We start from the raw sequence: 18,252 nt of genomic DNA on the forward strand, positions 1-18,252 counted from the left end.
AGGTTCTGCTCATCAGGTGGAATAAACACCTTGTAGGTGCAAAACAGCCTGTGTCTCTTGGACAACTACTGTAGTGAAGTTCAGGCACAAGGGTTCACTTTCTAAAGTTTCTCCCCCAGACAGTGTCAGGATTCTGTCTCTTGGCGCCTCATCCTGGCCATTCCCCGCCACCACTGCACGACAAGTTCACACCACACACGTAGCATGAACCCGACAAAGGAAAGAAGCGGAATGCCACAACAGGAACAGATTCAGAAAACAACCTGAAATTATTAGCAGTGACACCTTCAGGAACAAGGTCGATACCATACTTGGTAAATATTCTAGCAATTTTATTTCCAAGAAAAAGAAATAGAATGTTTAAAACAAGACAAAAGGGAGTAATGGCTTTTTTCTAAAGACTTCTTTTGCTGACAAAAAAGAAAAAGAAATTAAGAAAGAGAACAGCATTAAGTTTATTGCTTTTCAGTTGTTCTATTTTTTTACATATTATTTATTCTCTCCTTTCTATATTTCAAAGAAGAAACTTCTCAGATTAAAATTACTGTAAAAGGCACTAACTTAATGCTGTGTATTACTGTATTATAGCTAAATCTTTAGATGCTAAGGAATCCTAGATCAGTGAAAATACATATGCATGCACAACTTAAATCACATCAATATTGACAGAATGTGTGCACGTTCTGTATTTTTTGTCTTTAAAACATTAACAGGCGCATTCATATAAAAACGCAAGTAATCCTTAAGAAATAAATTTTGTCTTACTAGACAGCAACTTATTTATCTCACTCTTCTGCTAAAGCCTTATTATGCAGATAAATTCTGCAGTCATAAATGCTGAAAAATATCAGTCTGTAACTAAAAAATACGGTTGAATTGAAATTCAGTATTTGGATTCTCAGAAACTAACATCAGATTTTTATTAAGTCAGATAAAATGTTGAAATTTCCTTGGTTAAATGAGAAAAAATACAGCATTTTGTTTATGCACTGGATCAGAAAATATCAATGTAAAAGAAAGCTGTAAGGCTGAGGATGATTATCTTAGAGAGATTTCTGAAGAATAAATTTTTTTCCGTCTTTGAGATAGAGGACAGTGTTTCACCTTTACATTTTGGCCAATATGGAAGCTGCCCCTCACTTACCCTCTGAAACCTATTTTTACCCTTTTTCAGTGGCAAAAGATAACAATGAAAAAACTTATTTCTCTATTTCTTCTTGGCAGTCTCTGTCACTGAATAATTCCTGCTGATCAGCATCTAGTGTATTAATTATCACAAAATTAATACAGTGAAGTGACCTGTCATGTACTGTTTCTAAGCCGCACTACCCACTGGAGGACAGATGTGATTCAGAGTTCGTTTTTCTCGCTCGAGGTAGGCAGCTGGCCTGATTTGCTGTAGAACTTCCTGTCGGGAAGCTAACTATATTTTTTCAGAAAAGGTAGCAATAACAACTAGCAGCAACGACTCGCCTGCATCTGAATCCAAACTGAAAAACCCTCAGTCTTACTCTTAGTGTGCAAATATTTGGTACTGATTAAGGAAAGGTCTCAGTTTTAGACAATTTTATAAAGGTGAGGGCGCATCTTTATTCTTGTTTTGAAGATGTGATGCAGGGAGTTTCGAGAGACTGTTCAAGGTTAACATAACAAATTCATAGAAATCCAGACAAAATAATGAGGCATCTCATGTTTTTTCTAGAGCTCTGTCGCCTGGTCACATTGTTTCTCTACACGCTCTTCATTTCACTGGAGCAATGCACATACCCATGAGACAGATTGTAGAATTGGGAACTCCAAGCATGGGATTAGCATAATGTTTTTTAAACGTGAAAAGACTGGATGATGCAATTCTGTTTTGTTAGAATTACATTTTAATTTAGAACATTTTTGTGTGCTTTATCTTCTCCTCTTGAATAAGTAAGTCACACTTGTAGCACCACTCTTTATGTCATAAGGCTACACTGTACAATCCAGTAACAGAATGTTGTAGTACAAGCATTTTAACCTTTGATATGGATCATATGACAATCACTAACTCATGCAATTTATTCTGTGAAACAAATTTTGTGGGTATTATAAAATGCAAAATAATCCAAATTTGTCTTTTCCTGGAAAAATCATATTTAGAACATTTATTGGCATAATGCAGTTATTGAAAGGATATAGACCCTAAGGACATACTTAAGATATATTTTATATCTTATATTGAATAATATTCTTGTAAATACTACCTTTCACAACTGAAAACATATTCCAAGTTCTTCTCAGCTTCTCTGATAATGACTTTATCACAGTACCAATACTGGGACCTAGTATTAGCCTCACAGCGCAACAGCACCTTCTGCAGCTTTCCAAGAGATACAGCTCCCACTTCAAAAGCACTGACCTAGAACACAGTCAAGACAGCAGGCCATAATTTGGCAACATTAAGAAGGTCCAGAGGTTGCAGTATTTTAAAAGTCTGATCTAGCTCTCACAATGGCCAAAAATTCTCATTGTTTTTAATGACAGCTGCACTGTATCAAAAGGCTTGGATCCAAAATTAAATGTCTTTTGATTATGTATTGGACTAAATCAGAAAATATAACTAAAATCAGAATGCAGTCTGCTTGAAGAAACTGAAATCTGACATGCTCCTTTGTCCTTTTGATTCATTTAGATTTGTGCTTACACCTAACACATTATTTTAATAGAGGCATGAAGCTGATCAGGTGAAAGGTTCAGGTTGGTAACATTTTGTCACACTACAAAGCTTTCTTTTACTAAACCTAAGGGTCTGGATCATGCTTTTCAGAAAAAGAGAAAGAAACAACTACACTGAAAAAGTTGGATTTGCAAAGTTTTCAAGCCTTAGCAAATGGCAGAATTAAGACTGCTTGTGGAACTTGAGTTCTGCCTTGTGTATATGTAATATATGACCACAAGCAGTCCTTTCTGAAGGATCCTCGCCTCAAGTTGTACAAAGACAGGACTGCAACTTTTTGATATTTCTTATCTTCATTATCTTTGTGACCTTACACATTATTTACTGCAACCACCCAAAACAGTCTGGTGAAACAGAACTGATTTCCCCAGTGATTTCTACTTTTGAACGTTTTCAGTAGTACCTAGGTTTTTTGAAACATTGAAATCTATTTTTCACAAAGCCCATCGGTGGTTTTTTTACCTTTCCATTTTATCTATAGAGTTAAAACAGAGAGATTATGGCCAAAGCTATCAAAAATGCTGCCTAGTTTGGGTGCTCGACTGAGAAACATAGAGGTTGAGAGCTTACCATGTCCAGAACACAATTCCTATTGAAATGACTTGAATTACAGCTCAGAAAAGTTAAACTAGTTACCCAGCAAATACAAGCATACACATAGTGGTCACTTAGGGAAGGTTACTTTAAGCAGTTTGCCCAATATCATGTATAATAGCTGTGGCGGGGATTAAATCAAGTTGTTCAAGTCAACATTCAACTGCCTCTGTCATCAAATGATTTATGCCAGACCCTGCTCTGCCTCCTCCTACAATCTACTGTCTTGTTCAACCATTTCTAAACAAAGTGCACTTTGAAACACCTCCCTTAGCTGCTGTATAAATACTACACTGAACTTATTGCCAGTCTGTCTAGAAGAATCCCCCCCAGACAACTCCACTTATGTCCAGAATTTCAGTTTGAATAATACTTTATATTTAAGGCATTAGTAATGGCATAAAATATACATTCTAAAATAGCATAGATACTTCTGAAGTTTCTCAATGGGTTGATGCTATGCTTAGCATTTTATATACTGCTTTTCATTTAGTAAGTGTTCCACTAACAGCTTGATGCCCTTTGTTAGACAAATTTTTTAGATCTTGCATGTTTGTCAGATACAAGTGTTAATTCCCTGTAGTTCACAAATGAAGAAACAGACTTTGCAGATCCCTAAGAAGGCTAATAGCAGAGCTAACTTTAAATTTAGTAGTTCCTGAAATTCAACCATATATTACTGCAGAAAATCTGGATGATGTATATTTTATTGATAGACATTTTCTATATTTTCATTTGATATCTAATGATATATATATTTTTGATGTATATTTTATATTTTATACAGGAGATCTGAGGTATATGAAAGACAAACGACTTTAAATCTGACCCGCATTAATCAAAATACTATACTATTACGAGTTAAAAGAAATACATAACAAACAGTCCTACAAAGATCTGAAGTCATGGTATGAATCTGTGCACTCATTTGCAGCTAGCTCATTGCACCTTGACAGAAAATACCTTATATTCACAGGTAGCTGTTCTTATCATCTTAGGGGACTTCTTCATAGCATTCCTTTCCCCCTTTCCCTGCCTTGGTTTTCACTCCTTCTGGTCATCAGTCATTTCTGGATTAGTAGAAACTAATTTTCCTTAGTTCTTAAAAATTACTTACCTATACCTCTGTAATATTCATTATTAGGAGCCTGTTAAGACCATGTAATAGCTGCATATGTCTATGACTAAGCAATTTTTTCTTGCAGACTTACCATTCCTCTCTGAAATTTCACTGGTGTATCAGATTTATGCAGAGGTCTTAGACCAGTATCTCCTCTTTTTCCATAGATACACAGGTAAACTGCAGAATCTGTATCAGCTTGCTCCAAGTGGCCAGTGTAGACATAAACATGGTATAAAACAACTTCCAAGAATAACCAAGAGAAGAAAATAAAAGTTATGTGCAATCACAATTCATTCGTACTGACTGTTCTAGCTTAATGGAAACAATGCTGCCAAGTTTGACTTGCAATGAATTTGCAGGAATATATTCTCCAAAACTCAGTCTAATGTCTGGTTTTAAGACTGCTAAGAACACATTTACGAATATACAACACAGGCAATATAATTCAGATGACACTAATACCGAAAACCTAGTAATCAACATATATGTAACTGTGCAGCTGCAAACTACACACATACTTGGATAGACAGGTTTTCCAGCTTCCACTACTGGAAGTTCACAGACATGATCTCTGTTATCACAGATCCTTGACAACCATGTGTTTGCTGGAAAATTCAGTATTTTCTTGCTCTTCAGATGTTGCAGTGTCACCTAGGGAAGAGGCAATTCTAACTATTATTCATTTCATTCTTTCTGTTTTTTTGCCTCCCAACAGCCAGAAATATTTTTCTACATCTTTTTTCTATCTCAGAAACTAATTAAATGATCCATAACTATGATATACAAAATTTTGGTGTGAAAACATTTTTTATTTTTGCTACTACTTTATCACTTGACTCATCGCTGGAGAGGATCTTTATCCACATCTGTGGTATCCCAGTTGAAACTGTCAACCTCTATTCTTTGAATATGTCACAGACTTTAAAATTATCTTCCTTTTGGAGCAAGCAAACTTGCAATTGTAATTTGCCTTTCTGACATAACAAATGTCACCAATTCTGATTTCTGTCTGTGGGTCACCTCTATACAACACTGAAGTGGGTCACCTCTATATAACGCTGAAGTACTGAAGATTAAAAAGTACTGAAGTACAAAGAACTGAAAACTGATTTTCCGGAATAAGGGGAAATGTTGACACATTTTTATGTTAAAATGAAAACAGGATGAAATTCCTCAACTATATCTAAACTTTGGCAAAGAAAGGGTATGTTGAAATGTGAAATCAATTCATACTGCATTTGGCTTTTCTACAGCAGAACAAAAGAAAACATGGGTGCCAGCACCCTCTGTACCTTCCTCTGAAGACAGTCAGTATCCAAATTCTGAGGCTATCTGCCATTGTACATTATGATAGTTGTCCTACTTGTTTCCTATTATTAGAGAAATAGTCTTTCTCCCCTTTTTGGAAAGCAGTTATTATTGGTCTTGAATTATAACAGTGCTTACTACAGGTTTTCCATAGGCCTTCACTAGCAAAAGGAAATCAGTGCTAAAATCTTGTCTCTCTCCACTTCTGTTTTGAATGTCTGTGTGGTATGCATAAGCTTTGTGATGAAAATTATGAAAACAAGTATTTGCATTCAAATTCTAAGACTTAGAAAACCAGGATAATATATGCCTTTATCTCACTTTTCCAATAAAATATTATTTTAAGTAAAACAAACAAACACCTCTTTCACTGCAAAAGCATGTATTTATTCAAACATGAAGTACTTCTGCAGCGGTGATTCTTAATCTCTAATTGAACACACAAGACTCCAACTTTGAGTGTTTATTGGTAGAGCTCCACCTGCTGATTCATAACAATAGCAAATTATTAAGTGCTTTGTCAGAAAACACAGCTTTTAGGCTAATTTATTCCTTCATATGAAGGGAAATCTTTGAAATCCCAGAGTTTCATGATGAAATTTGGACCAAAATGTTCAAGAAATGTTCTGAAACCAACAGGATGGAAAATAGTATTCCTGCAACCATATGAGTAAATTGAAATGTTTAAACGTCCATTCCATTTTGCTATCTTTACCATTAAGACCACCAGGTTAATGTCAAAATCAGCTATTACTGTGTAACTGTGGCTGTCTAAAGCAGGCTTTATAAGATGAATGACAAGCCAAATAATAAGCTTCTGTGTTTTGCAGATTCAAGGTAAGAAACAAACCACAATTTCTTATTGTCAATTCTGAACAAAATACTACATGGGGGTCTTGTGTTAGCATTAATTTAATCTATCAAGCATGCTTAAATATCATGAGAAGAATAAAGCTAAAACAGAAGCAGAAAATAAGAATTAATTCACTGAATATTTCAGCAGTTTCTTTTTCCCTAAAAATGGTCCTAATTCCAAGATACGTTTGGGCTATCTAAAACCAGCCCATTCATGACCAAACTTCATACATTCTTTGCAAGTAGTTTTCACACATAATTGTTGCTCCACCACTTTCAAATTTTCATAGCCGGAATATATAGTTAGAGTATCCCTAACAAACACTGAAGAAATACTAAAGCTGGCATCTACAAACTACACGAGTTAAGAATAGTTGCAAAATATGATTTAATTTCCAGCTTTCAGGGGACTGACTTTGTTTCAGTGTTTTTGTCACCTTTAAAGCAACTTGAGAAGAGAAAGCACTAAGCATGTCTCACAATCAGCATTTTTGGGATTATCCATTCCATTTTTCTAAGATATAGCTTCAAGAAAAGACAGGTTGTTAGTTCATATATAAATTCATAAAGCAGAAAAAAATTCATCATAAAAATCTCACCCTTTGTAAGTTCCACTCTGATTGTTCACTTGCCCCCTCGTGTTCAATTCTTATTTTGTAGATATCCCCAATGCTTTTTATTTTAATCTGAATTAAAAACAGAACAATACAACATATAATTACAGACAAAAAAATATGTAACTTTAAGCTTGTGAGGTAGAGGCTTCAGGCTGATTAAGGAAGGCCATGTGTTGCAAACTAACGCTGTATCCTATTCATGAGAAAAAGACATTTTGGTCTCCCACATACTTTGAAGAAGCAGCATCTCAATGGCAAGCACAAGCCTGTGCATTCTATGCCTAAAACTGCCAAAGCCTTCATAACACCTTGCAAAAAATCCTAGACATTTCATTTCCTTTATTTTCAATCACCACATGTGAAAGAAGTCAAAAGTCCAGTTCTCATGTATGCCCAGAACCCATTTGTCCTGTGTTTCTACATTTTGACATTCATTCAATTTGGGCCATATTACTGGAAAAAAATATAGTTACATCACATATGAAAAAAAGACACATAAAATTGCATGCTTATATCTGCAGTTAGTTCCGGATTTCTCTGAACCATTACAACACCTGAGTGTACAGGAAGAGTGCACCACATTTGATTGGCAGATTTTGGATTATATGGTCCGGTGAAGAGGCTGCTCGAATTCAAAGAGATTTCTGTCTGAGTGACTGTTTTAAAAGATTTTACCTAAAATGAAATCAAGATGCTTCCAGGGAAAAACTCTTCAAAGTTTGTACAGTTTAAAAAAAAAAAAAAAAAAAAAAAGAAAAAAAAAAAAAGTTGGTGAGCCCTTCACAAGAGAAATAATACAAAAATAAATCCACTAAACCACAAATCATGAATCTTTCACAATGCAAAACAGCAACATGACCATAAACCCTAGTATGTCACAGTACATGAAGATATAAAACTTTTGGAGACCTTAAAGAACAAGCTCTCAAAAACAGGCAGAAAGTCCCACTTATCTTGGGTTTATTTGAAGTTTAATCATTATTTAAACTGAACATAAATCATTTTAGATTATTTGTAATGGACTGCTGGGAAAGGAAAAGTAGATACATTATCATATTATTTCTCAAATGTAATATTAGTAAAAGGTTGGTAATAGCCTCTCCATGGTTATGTTCAAACAAGCTCTTGAAACTGTACAAAAATTCTTTTATTGCCATTCTCTTAGAAACACCTACCGATATATGATCCATATATTCTTTATCTTCATTAATAAAAAGCCCTCTTCTCTTTCCAGAGGTCAGAATTTCCTCTGTTCTTACATCAACTTTTAGCACTCCCTTAGTGCTTTTGGTATAATAAATTTTTGTGTTGTAACCATCATGTTACCATGCCTTAGCCAAAGATTTCTAAAAGAAAAATCCAACTTTTACTTGTTATTATGCTAAAGTACACCAAGTAGTCCACGACAGCTGTTTGAGAAGAATCTGTGGAATTCACACCTGTATTTGTATTGGCACAGGTGCTATATTAACCTGAATTTCATTAACAAAATAAATAGTAGCTCCAGGCTTGCAACACTAATGTGATGTTAATGTTGTTGTCCTTTCCCTTGGCCTAAGAAAATAATTTTGTTCTGTGGAGTCAGATTTGGATACCCTTGCTCGTGCTGCTTAATATCTTTCTCTACAAGGATTCTTATTAAAGTTAACAAGGAGACTTTTGGACTAAAGGAGTAGTAAACTAATGGGGTACATACAGGTTGACTGAAAAAACAACTACTGTTGGCATTTGCCACATATTACAAATACATTAATCCACTTCTCCAGTAATATGAGACACTGCCTTTTCATTCGCAGTGCTGGTGTTCACTGAATAGGTATTGCTGTCATGTTTTCTGCTTATTCGAATGAATCCCTCCTTAGCTTTTTTGATTATATGGTCATTCCAAGCATCAACAAATATCAACACAAAATCCGGACTTTGTCAGAATGCAAAGAGCTCCTTCTGCCCAAAAGCAGAGATATCCCCTATCCGGCCAAGGGAAGAATCCTTCTCATACACTTAGGAGGCATAAGTACAGCTAAGTGTCTTCAAAGATGTACAAGTCAGGCTAGGGTTAGGAACTTTTGTCATGTGCACAGCCTTAGAAAGGATTAAAGAACAAGGCAATTGGTACTCACATGAGTAAGGTAAGAGAGGGAAGGCCATGCATGAATGCTTTTCATTTCTCAAGACAATTCTACTGAAATTTTTCATACTCTTGGCAAAGTGAAAGTTTAAACTGCAAATTGCTTGGGTTACCACATGCTTTCTTAAGCTGTTTTTTTTGGGGGGGGGGGGTGTTTTTTTTTTCCCCCTAGGACTCAGGCAGAGGTATAGTAAAGTTGAATACTTTAAAAATTAAAATTTGGTATCTTTTGCTCTAGCAAACATCCGTGAAAATGTATCAAGCTCAAGGATGCAAATGGGAAAAAGTAGCTGTAATTTTAAAAAGTTTGGCATTCCTATCCTCATTTCAACACACTTATCCTGCTAAACAAGTAGAAGATAAAGTTTAAAGAGAAAAAAGAAAGACATAGACTTTTTCTTTGTGTTTTTTTTTCTACTTCAGACTAAAGAGTGAAAAGCACTTTGGTGACATTTATTTCATGCCTGAAAGCAATAGCATCAGTGTGATGTAAAGAATCATAGTAGCAGCCCCAGGTGCTGATGGATCTCACAAGATCAATATCCAGAGTGCACAGCTCTAATGGGCAATAGCTTTATTAGAGAAGAGAAATTGGTCCATATCCTCAAGAACGTATGCATTAACATTGCAAACATGCCATTATCCAACACTGCTTATGATTTATTCACTAACTGGGGGAACTGGTTTCCCAGTGGACGATAACATAGGGCATACGTGCTTAAAAATGAACGTTACAGCTGGTTATCTTCCTACCTATGCCCTATTCATACAATTTATTGTTACAATTGACAAGAATGATCTTGGTTTGCGCCAAGATTGTATTAGTGGAGTAAGTACAGAACGAAGTTCAGCGCAAAATGTGAAAAGTATCACTTCTGCTTGAATTATCTGAATACAACAACACAGTACATGCATCTTGCACAGAAAACTTTGAGCAAAGCAGAAATTTTAGCCTCTCGGTAATTGCCTCTCAGCCTATGTAGACATAATTTTATTTACAATAGGGATGGGATGTTTTTAAATAATTGTAGAACTCTCTGTTTTCAAGATATGATAATACGCAGGTTATTGTACCCTTATTAATCCTGTGAATAAAGCCTCTGTTATTCCAGCTACTTATAGTATGGTGGCTGAAAAATGGCCAAGTTGTATCTTTCATAACTGAACCAGTTCCACAGTATCTATTCTCTAGTACACTTTGAAAACTGTATGAAAAAACATTGCATTACTAAAGATCTCTAAATGATATATAAGCCTTTCATTAGATATAATTTGTTTAGGAGTGGACAGTTTCTAAACCTAGTTGAAATCAATTGCCTTAAAGAAAGCAATTTATTTCTGCAGTTGTCCCATTTTGGCTACTATATGAGGGAGAGGGGTAAAAAAAAAAAAGAAAAAAAGAGCATTTCTTCTGTTGCTAACTATATGCACCAACCTGATTTAATGCAAAATTCATTGAGATTAGATAGAGATTTATTTTATGCAGTAAACATAGGAGAAAAACATTTTTTCTTTTCACATGACAGAGCAATCTTTGGAAAGGTACACAGTAAAATAATGTTCTTAGCCTTCATTAGCTACCTGAAATTCATCCTCCTGCCTGGAAAGAAACAGCTGCTCTCTGTTGTCCTTGACAAGAGTTATTGGTCCAGCTACTCCTCTGTCTCCATATATCCAGAGAGTGACATTTACTTGAGTTCCTGAATTTCCTGTCAGCATTGACACTTTCCATTCATCATCTGAAGGAAGGGGACACTCAACACCTTGGGGATTTCTCATTTCCTCTGTGAAATACAGAACATTAGTGGGAGATCAAAATCGACATGAAACTGCCAATCGCTGTTGTAACGTCAGCACATAAGGAGAACATAACAGAGAGAGGATTGTATTTTTATGGCAAGTGAGCTAGTCTAAAAAAATTGATTTATGTTTCTTGTCTAGACCAAAATGTTCTGATTAGTTGAGCTACAAGATTCAGCTGCAAAAGAGCAAGCATCTCTCATGTACACTATCATCATACTGTTCTTTCTAGTTTAGAATAAGGATGCTAGTATGCAGAAACATGGCCATGAAACCAACACATCTGGTTCCTTACACTAACATTTAAAAATCAGTAGAATTACCCATAAATACTCCTTGAATGTCTTGTGCTAGGACATTACTTAACAGAATCACTAGTTGGTGAACAGAGACAATTTTAATTTTGAATGAAAAAGTGATTCAGTGATTAATTAAATATTGTATTGAAGGGCTGAGTAAACGCGATTTTTGAAAACATGTATTTCACTTCAGAATAGAATATATTGATCTTTCATCTACCTTTCAGAGAAAAAAATATATACAGAGATCTCAAATGACTCCCTTGAACATGAAGTATGAAAAAATAAACTCTCGGCATAAAGGAAAGTAATTTTGAGTATCCAAATGGAGTTTACAAACATCAGATCTACAGAACATCTTTTCAATAATACTGCCTCTATCCATGAAGTCCTCTCCACACATCTAGGAAGGAGGAGTCCTTGTCCCCAAGAACTTATAATCGAAGCACTGAGTTTGAAAAGCTGAACACATTGTCTAATACACTGTCTACTGCAGGGGTTCCTAAAATTCTCCTCATGAAGCCTTTTCATGTGGCTGCAAAGAGACTTTTTAATATGCTAACTATCATGAATATAATCTGCACTGCAGATTAATTTTCTTTTGTTTCTCCTAGCTCATTCCTCACCCATTAATTGGCTTTCTATAAACCAAACTTTTGGAGGCCAGAGGCTCCAAATGCATAATGGAATTCACTTAGGATATCACAGAATTCATAAAAGCCAATGATTCTGGTTTGTTCAAGAATTCCCCATCAGCATGCAGCTTCCAGCTGCACTAGATAACCTGCTGTCAGAGCCCTCTGCTTTTTTTCTTTGCTTCATTAAAATACTAAGCAAAATAAAGCAGTGTGTATGACAGAGTTTTGCAAAAATCATCTGACTGTACAATTTTGCTAGCATTAAAATAAAATTGTAATGACAAAGTGAAACACACTTTTTAATCCCTGGGATTTGCTTCTTATGAAACTTATATGAGCAACAAATTCCACATTTTGCTGAAACATCAATGAAGCAAATTAGATAAGTGAAGATGATTGATTCAGTACTGAGGCATGGTCCTGATCTTCCCTTTTAATTTCCTCAAAAATCGCTTTTATCATATTGGATAAAGGCTTTTTTAAACTAGTTTAATTAAAAAAAGAAAGTATATAGCTGGTTGGACTAGTTATGTGAAAAGTTTCTTCTATACTAGGCTAAATCACACCTTAAATTGGTAACTAAACCACTGAACCTGAATTATGTTCCAAGAGCACTGAAATCTTAACCTGTACAAAATTTCACAAAGAATTGCACACAGAATTTCAGCGGAATAAAAAGATCTACAATAAATAGGGACTAACTTCTGAAGTTAGGGTGAATTTCTGCCATGGTAAAGACTCTAAAATTTGGTTAATTATTTTTTAACAAACTTACAACTATAGCAGTAGGACTTTTACAGTAGTACTTTTAACTGTACAATTAACTGTAGTTTAACTGTAGTATAACTTTAGAATGGTTATGGCAATTTAAAGATAGGATGAATGTTATAAGAGGTGCTGGTTTTATTGTATTTTTCATCATGACTGAGAGTAAGTAGTTCTGAAAGAAAAAAAAATCCACATACTAAAAATAAACAAAAGATAAACATCTTTTTTGTGGTTATCGGAATCAAAATTTCATGACTCTTGTCCATCAGTGATTGAAGTAATGGAACTACAACCACATTATGGGAAGTAGTGTTACTCTAAGAATATGCTAAATTTGTCAAATTTTCAAAAATGTTTATTGTACCAAAGCAACCATTTTTCAAAATTTGACAAATTTAAAATATTCTTAGAGTAACACTACTTGCCATAATTGGAGTTCTCCAGTTCCTCACTTGTAACTCAGAGAGCCAGAGCTGCTTCCAGCTACCTAGAAGATGCGACCCACAAGTATTCCCCAGTAAACAGATTAAAATAATCATGAAATATACTATTATTCAAGAAGCATAAGGAATCCCAAGCTGCTCTGTATACTTCATTTTAACTAAAAGAATTCCATGCTTGGGCTACTGCAAGCAAAGAGCTCTGCCTACATACTGAAAACCATTACTGTATTCTTATAATGCTCAAATAATTCACAGACTTGAAATGCTTTTTGCCACATAATATACTGGCCCTTCTTAAAAATGAAAATCAGTGGCATTGATTTGCTACATGCTAAAAATATTCCACTCTGAAAAGAGGATTTGATGGTTACCCTGGATTAGTCATGGGAGTTTATACACTTCAGGGCATCATGATGTAAATCCATTGTGACAAAAATTCATTCTGATAAGCCTGCATGAGAATGATGGAGAAGTCACAACCCTCCACACAGTTTCATAAAAATCACTTTACTTCTGTCTTTACTTCTCCTAAATCTAAGACAAACTGAAAGTGATCTGGTTCCAAGAGATCCTATGATTAAGTGGCAGTCTTGAAATAACCATCAGAGAAAGTAATGTCTAGAGCAGAATCTTATGTAATAACTTTAATGCATTTTATTATGTTCTTTGGTATCATCATTTCCAATGTAAATCAAATGGAAATCAGAACAGACCGTATCTCTATATTATTTTACCCTCTCAATAAAACATATTAAAAATTAATAGTAACTAACAGTATTCCAGACATGCAGGAAAGGAGCGTGCAGGGTACAGAAATTGCTCCTCAGAGACAATTTGTTAATATTGAATAACAAAGTTGTTCTCAGCATCATGGGCTGTGTTGTCTCATGGTAGCTGATGGGACCTCTCACCTCAATTTTATTAGCACATGCAGGCATGTTTTCACCAATTAAATTTAAATATGATTTCAGAAAAATAGCGACAAGCAAAGAGGAAATCCCCAGTATGAAGTCACCTGGGAAATCACACAATATTCCTGAATGCTCACTGGTTGATAGAGGTATGGCCCTAGTCCATATTATCAGTAAGGCTGTTCATTTTGGCTTGCTTTCGCAACTCATAAATGAATAAGATAAAAAGGATTTTAAAAAACCCACAATTATTGATTTGAATCTTTAGTGCCTTCCACTTCATGTCCTTCGTCCCTAACCTTTCTGTGCTCCTCTAACTGTATACACATTCTTTCCTTTCTGCTTTGACCAGCACAATCAACCAGTCTTGAGCCTGCAATGTGGTGTTTTACATGTGTTTTAGTTGAGTTGGTCCCTGACACTCACTCTAATATTCCATCTTATGAGCTGTTAATTAGAGGCTGGGACCCATCACCATCATTGTAGGGTGAAAGCAGTGTCATGAGGAATGGAGAATTCGCACTGCAACAGGCAAAGCCTCTACTGCTGTAGCACAGTTTTCTGTTCAACTAGTCCTAAAACCAGTATTATTTGTGAAAGCAACAACCAGAAAACCAGAGATCAGTTAGCAGACCCAATCATAGAAAAGATGGGCTGGACAATCCAAGGGTTAATCTATTTTAAGTTTGGATGTTAGGTATACAGCTAGATTGCATACTAAATACAAACATCACCCTTTTCTGAATGTTAACTCTGAGAGTAAAAAAAGCAGACGAGTATTTAATCAATATGGATTAAAATATTAAGGCTCACCCTCAAATGTCAATAGTCAGTTTTTAAAGTATTCTGAGGGAAAACATCTGATTAAATATGAGCATTTTCTTTGAAAGGTAGAGTAACTTTGATATTTCTATTCATTTTGCATAAGCAGAATTTACATTTTGAATGTCACAAATACTTCTAACAAAGTGCTATAGACTTTACCTAACCAATTTTACGGTAGATATTTCTTCTATAAAAGGATCTTTTGTATCCAAACCTAAAAACATTCTGCTTCTTTAAAAAAAGGTTTGATGGTGTGTGTGTGTTGTTGCTGTGAGTTTTAAATTCAGCACATCACACTATTCGCTGACAGCCCACAACACTTTGGGAAGGCTTTGTGACACAGTAATTCAACATAAAGTCTCATAGATTAGAAATTGAAAATGGGTGTTTTGAGCTAGGAGTGGAAACATTGCCAGAAACATTTAGCAGTAATTAGAAATAATAATCCACACCTATGCTTTGAATTCAAGAATGATATTTTGGTTCAACTCAAATTATTTAAAATCTTTCCTTATACTTCACAAACACCCCACGAATAAGTACGCTATGTTTATCATCTGGTTCACATTGGCATAAAGGTTACATGTACATTTCAAAACAGCAGTTTGAACAACAGGCCAAAATCAAATTAGCAACCCACTCAAATCATTTGCTTTATGAATGCCTTTAGGACTAGCTCTAGGTGATTATGCATGTTCTCCCATACTGAAAACCCCAGCATAATCTTGTCTTTAAAGCACATTCAAGGGGACTAACATTTTTCTGCCATGTGGATGTGCGTCAACATGCCATGTAGAGCTCAGTAATTTTTTATTTACCCCACCTGCTTTTGATGGTGATATTACACAATTCAGGCTGTGCAGATGCAGTATCCTTGAGTATATCAAAATAAATGAGGGCCAGGAAGCAACCTTGATCACTCCCACTCCTTAACAGTTGTATCACTGCCTGACTGTTTTATTTAGCTCTTTAGTCACAGCTTCTCTAGTTACCAGGATGTTGAATATTCCTGGAAAAATTTTGAGATGGGGAAATCATTGCCTTAGACCATTTATGCAACTTCTGTAGCTCAAGGAAAGAGTGGTTTTTTTACTCTAGTAAAACACAATTGGTACATGATCACTTCAGAGCCATGACTAGAATAGTATTTAACTATTCCTACCTGCCTAAACATAGATATGAAGCTAGCATGCGATACAGCAAAATCTTACTCTTTCCCCAGTGCATGAAAAAGAAGCTAAAAAAAGGATCTGACATAAAACCGGACAGCATAAATGGGAAATATTCCATTCCCTTCAATGGGCTTTGGCTAGGGCTCTGTAATTTACGCTACAGAATAGTTCATAGAAAGAGGAAGAAAAGACAAATAGGTTAGATGGCTAGATACTTGGAAAACAGTATTGTGAAATTATTTAACAGTTATATCCTGATCATTGTCTAAGCAATAAACCAAAAAAACCCTACTCATTGACCTGCAATAAGTCTTTGTGAACATGCATAGAAGGTAGACATAATATAGTGCTATATAAGAAATATTTTGTAAACTATTGCTTACTTGTGGGTGGAAAAGTTAAAGGGCTTTGGGACACTGGCTTCTGGGCGGATTGGTGTTCAGATTGCTCATTTGCTGGTTGGTGTTCAGATTCTCTGAACTCTTTTTTCATTCGGTTGGGTGCTGCAGATGTTCCCATAGGCTCTTCACGGCCACCTAAAACAGTGAAATGTAAGCTCTGTCACTAGCTACAAATCATTTGCTTTTTCTTGCTCAGAAGCATCCCATATATGCAATGACAAACACTAATAATAGATCTCACAATTGTTCAATACAACAGATGCCAAAATCTTTTCTCTATGTACTGCACAGCCACTAGTAATAGGCTTTCATTGTTAGCAGCATGCCACAAAAAGCAGAAAAAATATGGCATGCCAATAAAAATCCATTTACTGCTTTGAAAATCTAAGTAACAATTTAACATTGATGTATGAATCAAATGACTTGCTCAAATGTAGTTTTCTTCAAGATAAGCTTCCCACCCCCCTGATGTTTCCTTTCTTAAAGTGGAGAATGCTGAAATGAAAACTGCTAGAGGCCATTTCTGATAATACAAAATAGCAAACAGACAAATCTTGGTTGCTCTGACAGAAAATATTAGCTCCTTTTATCTTCCTTTTACCAAGTAACAGGGATTTGGGGGAACCTGAACCTGTAACAAAGTAACATTTAGCTTTATTTTAATGGTATCGATAAGCACTGCTTTGTTAAGAACTTCCATGGAAAACGCAATCCTCCAAAAATTACAAAAGAAAATTCTCTCCTCATTTCTACAAGGACCCACTGGCCGAAATATTCTTGTCACCCTGCAGCCTGAATGGTGGGGATGCCATTACAGTGGCTTTCACAATGCTTTAGTGTTTCTTGGTCAAAATATACACAAAACAGAATAAATAGTAAGACAGATTGTATGTTATGATACTTTCCCACTGCTGATCAAAGCATTCTAGATGAACCTGTTCTGCTTGTGTCTGGCAAAAATCTGACTGAATTCAAACTGAAAGCTGATGGCCAATTTATCATTTTCACGTGATGTTTCATTTCTTGATCTCTGTGGTAGTTTCCACAAGATATGAATATAAATGCTGTAATTCTGGTATCTTCTGCAGTTCTAACACAATTCAGCTGGCTATGAACAGTTCACCAAATTAAAAACTTCATTCTCCTGAAGGAACTAAAGCAGGAGAAGAGAGAAGCAGTCAATCCAGTGACCATGATCCAGAGAGTGCAGAGAGATAATTTCTGGGTCCTAGCTAGTCAACTAGAACAGTTCAGCCCAGTGAGGGAGCCTTTGACTGCCATAGCTTTCACATCTGACTATAGGACAGAAGAATCAATACATTTGGGGGTGGGGGAAGTGCGAAGTATTTTACATCATTAAAAATGAAACCATACTGATGACTGCCAGGTATACCCTCTCTAAAGTCTACTGCTTTCCTCATAAAAACAGGAAAGACTGTGGTACAGCCGACAGCAAGATAGCATCTCCCAGGCTTTCCTAATCTGTGCCCAGAATGGGGAACGGACCCAGGAAGTCAGCTCCATCTCTATCTTGTCACCTGCTAAGAGTCTCATACTCAGAATTTTAATTATTCAGTAAAAAAAATTATTTCTTCTGCATCATTTACTGTTAAAAGAAACATACAATGAAAAAATAACTAGCCACACAGGGGAAATTAGGTGT

At 35.5% G+C, this 18,252-nt stretch overlaps 1 protein-coding gene across 1 annotated transcript in view; it reads right to left on the reverse strand.

The window, feature by feature from the left end:
* RP1 (RP1 axonemal microtubule associated) overlaps positions 1-18,252 on the reverse strand; it is a 179,329-nt gene that overhangs the window by 116,698 nt on the left and 44,379 nt on the right. The window contains exons 16-21 of the mRNA XM_026097880.2: positions 16,572-16,724; positions 10,914-11,116; positions 7,187-7,273; positions 4,943-5,075; positions 4,513-4,664; positions 2,235-2,389 (exon numbers count right to left, since the gene is read on the reverse strand). Of these exons, the coding sequence (XP_025953665.2) occupies positions 2,235-2,389; positions 4,513-4,664; positions 4,943-5,075; positions 7,187-7,273; positions 10,914-11,116; positions 16,572-16,724 (883 nt within the window). The remainder of the gene's footprint in view (positions 1-2,234; positions 2,390-4,512; positions 4,665-4,942; positions 5,076-7,186; positions 7,274-10,913; positions 11,117-16,571; positions 16,725-18,252) is intronic.

This window comes from Dromaius novaehollandiae, chromosome 2, assembly GCF_036370855.1.
Source record: "Dromaius novaehollandiae isolate bDroNov1 chromosome 2, bDroNov1.hap1, whole genome shotgun sequence".
NCBI classification, from domain to species: domain Eukaryota; kingdom Metazoa; phylum Chordata; class Aves; order Casuariiformes; family Dromaiidae; genus Dromaius; species Dromaius novaehollandiae.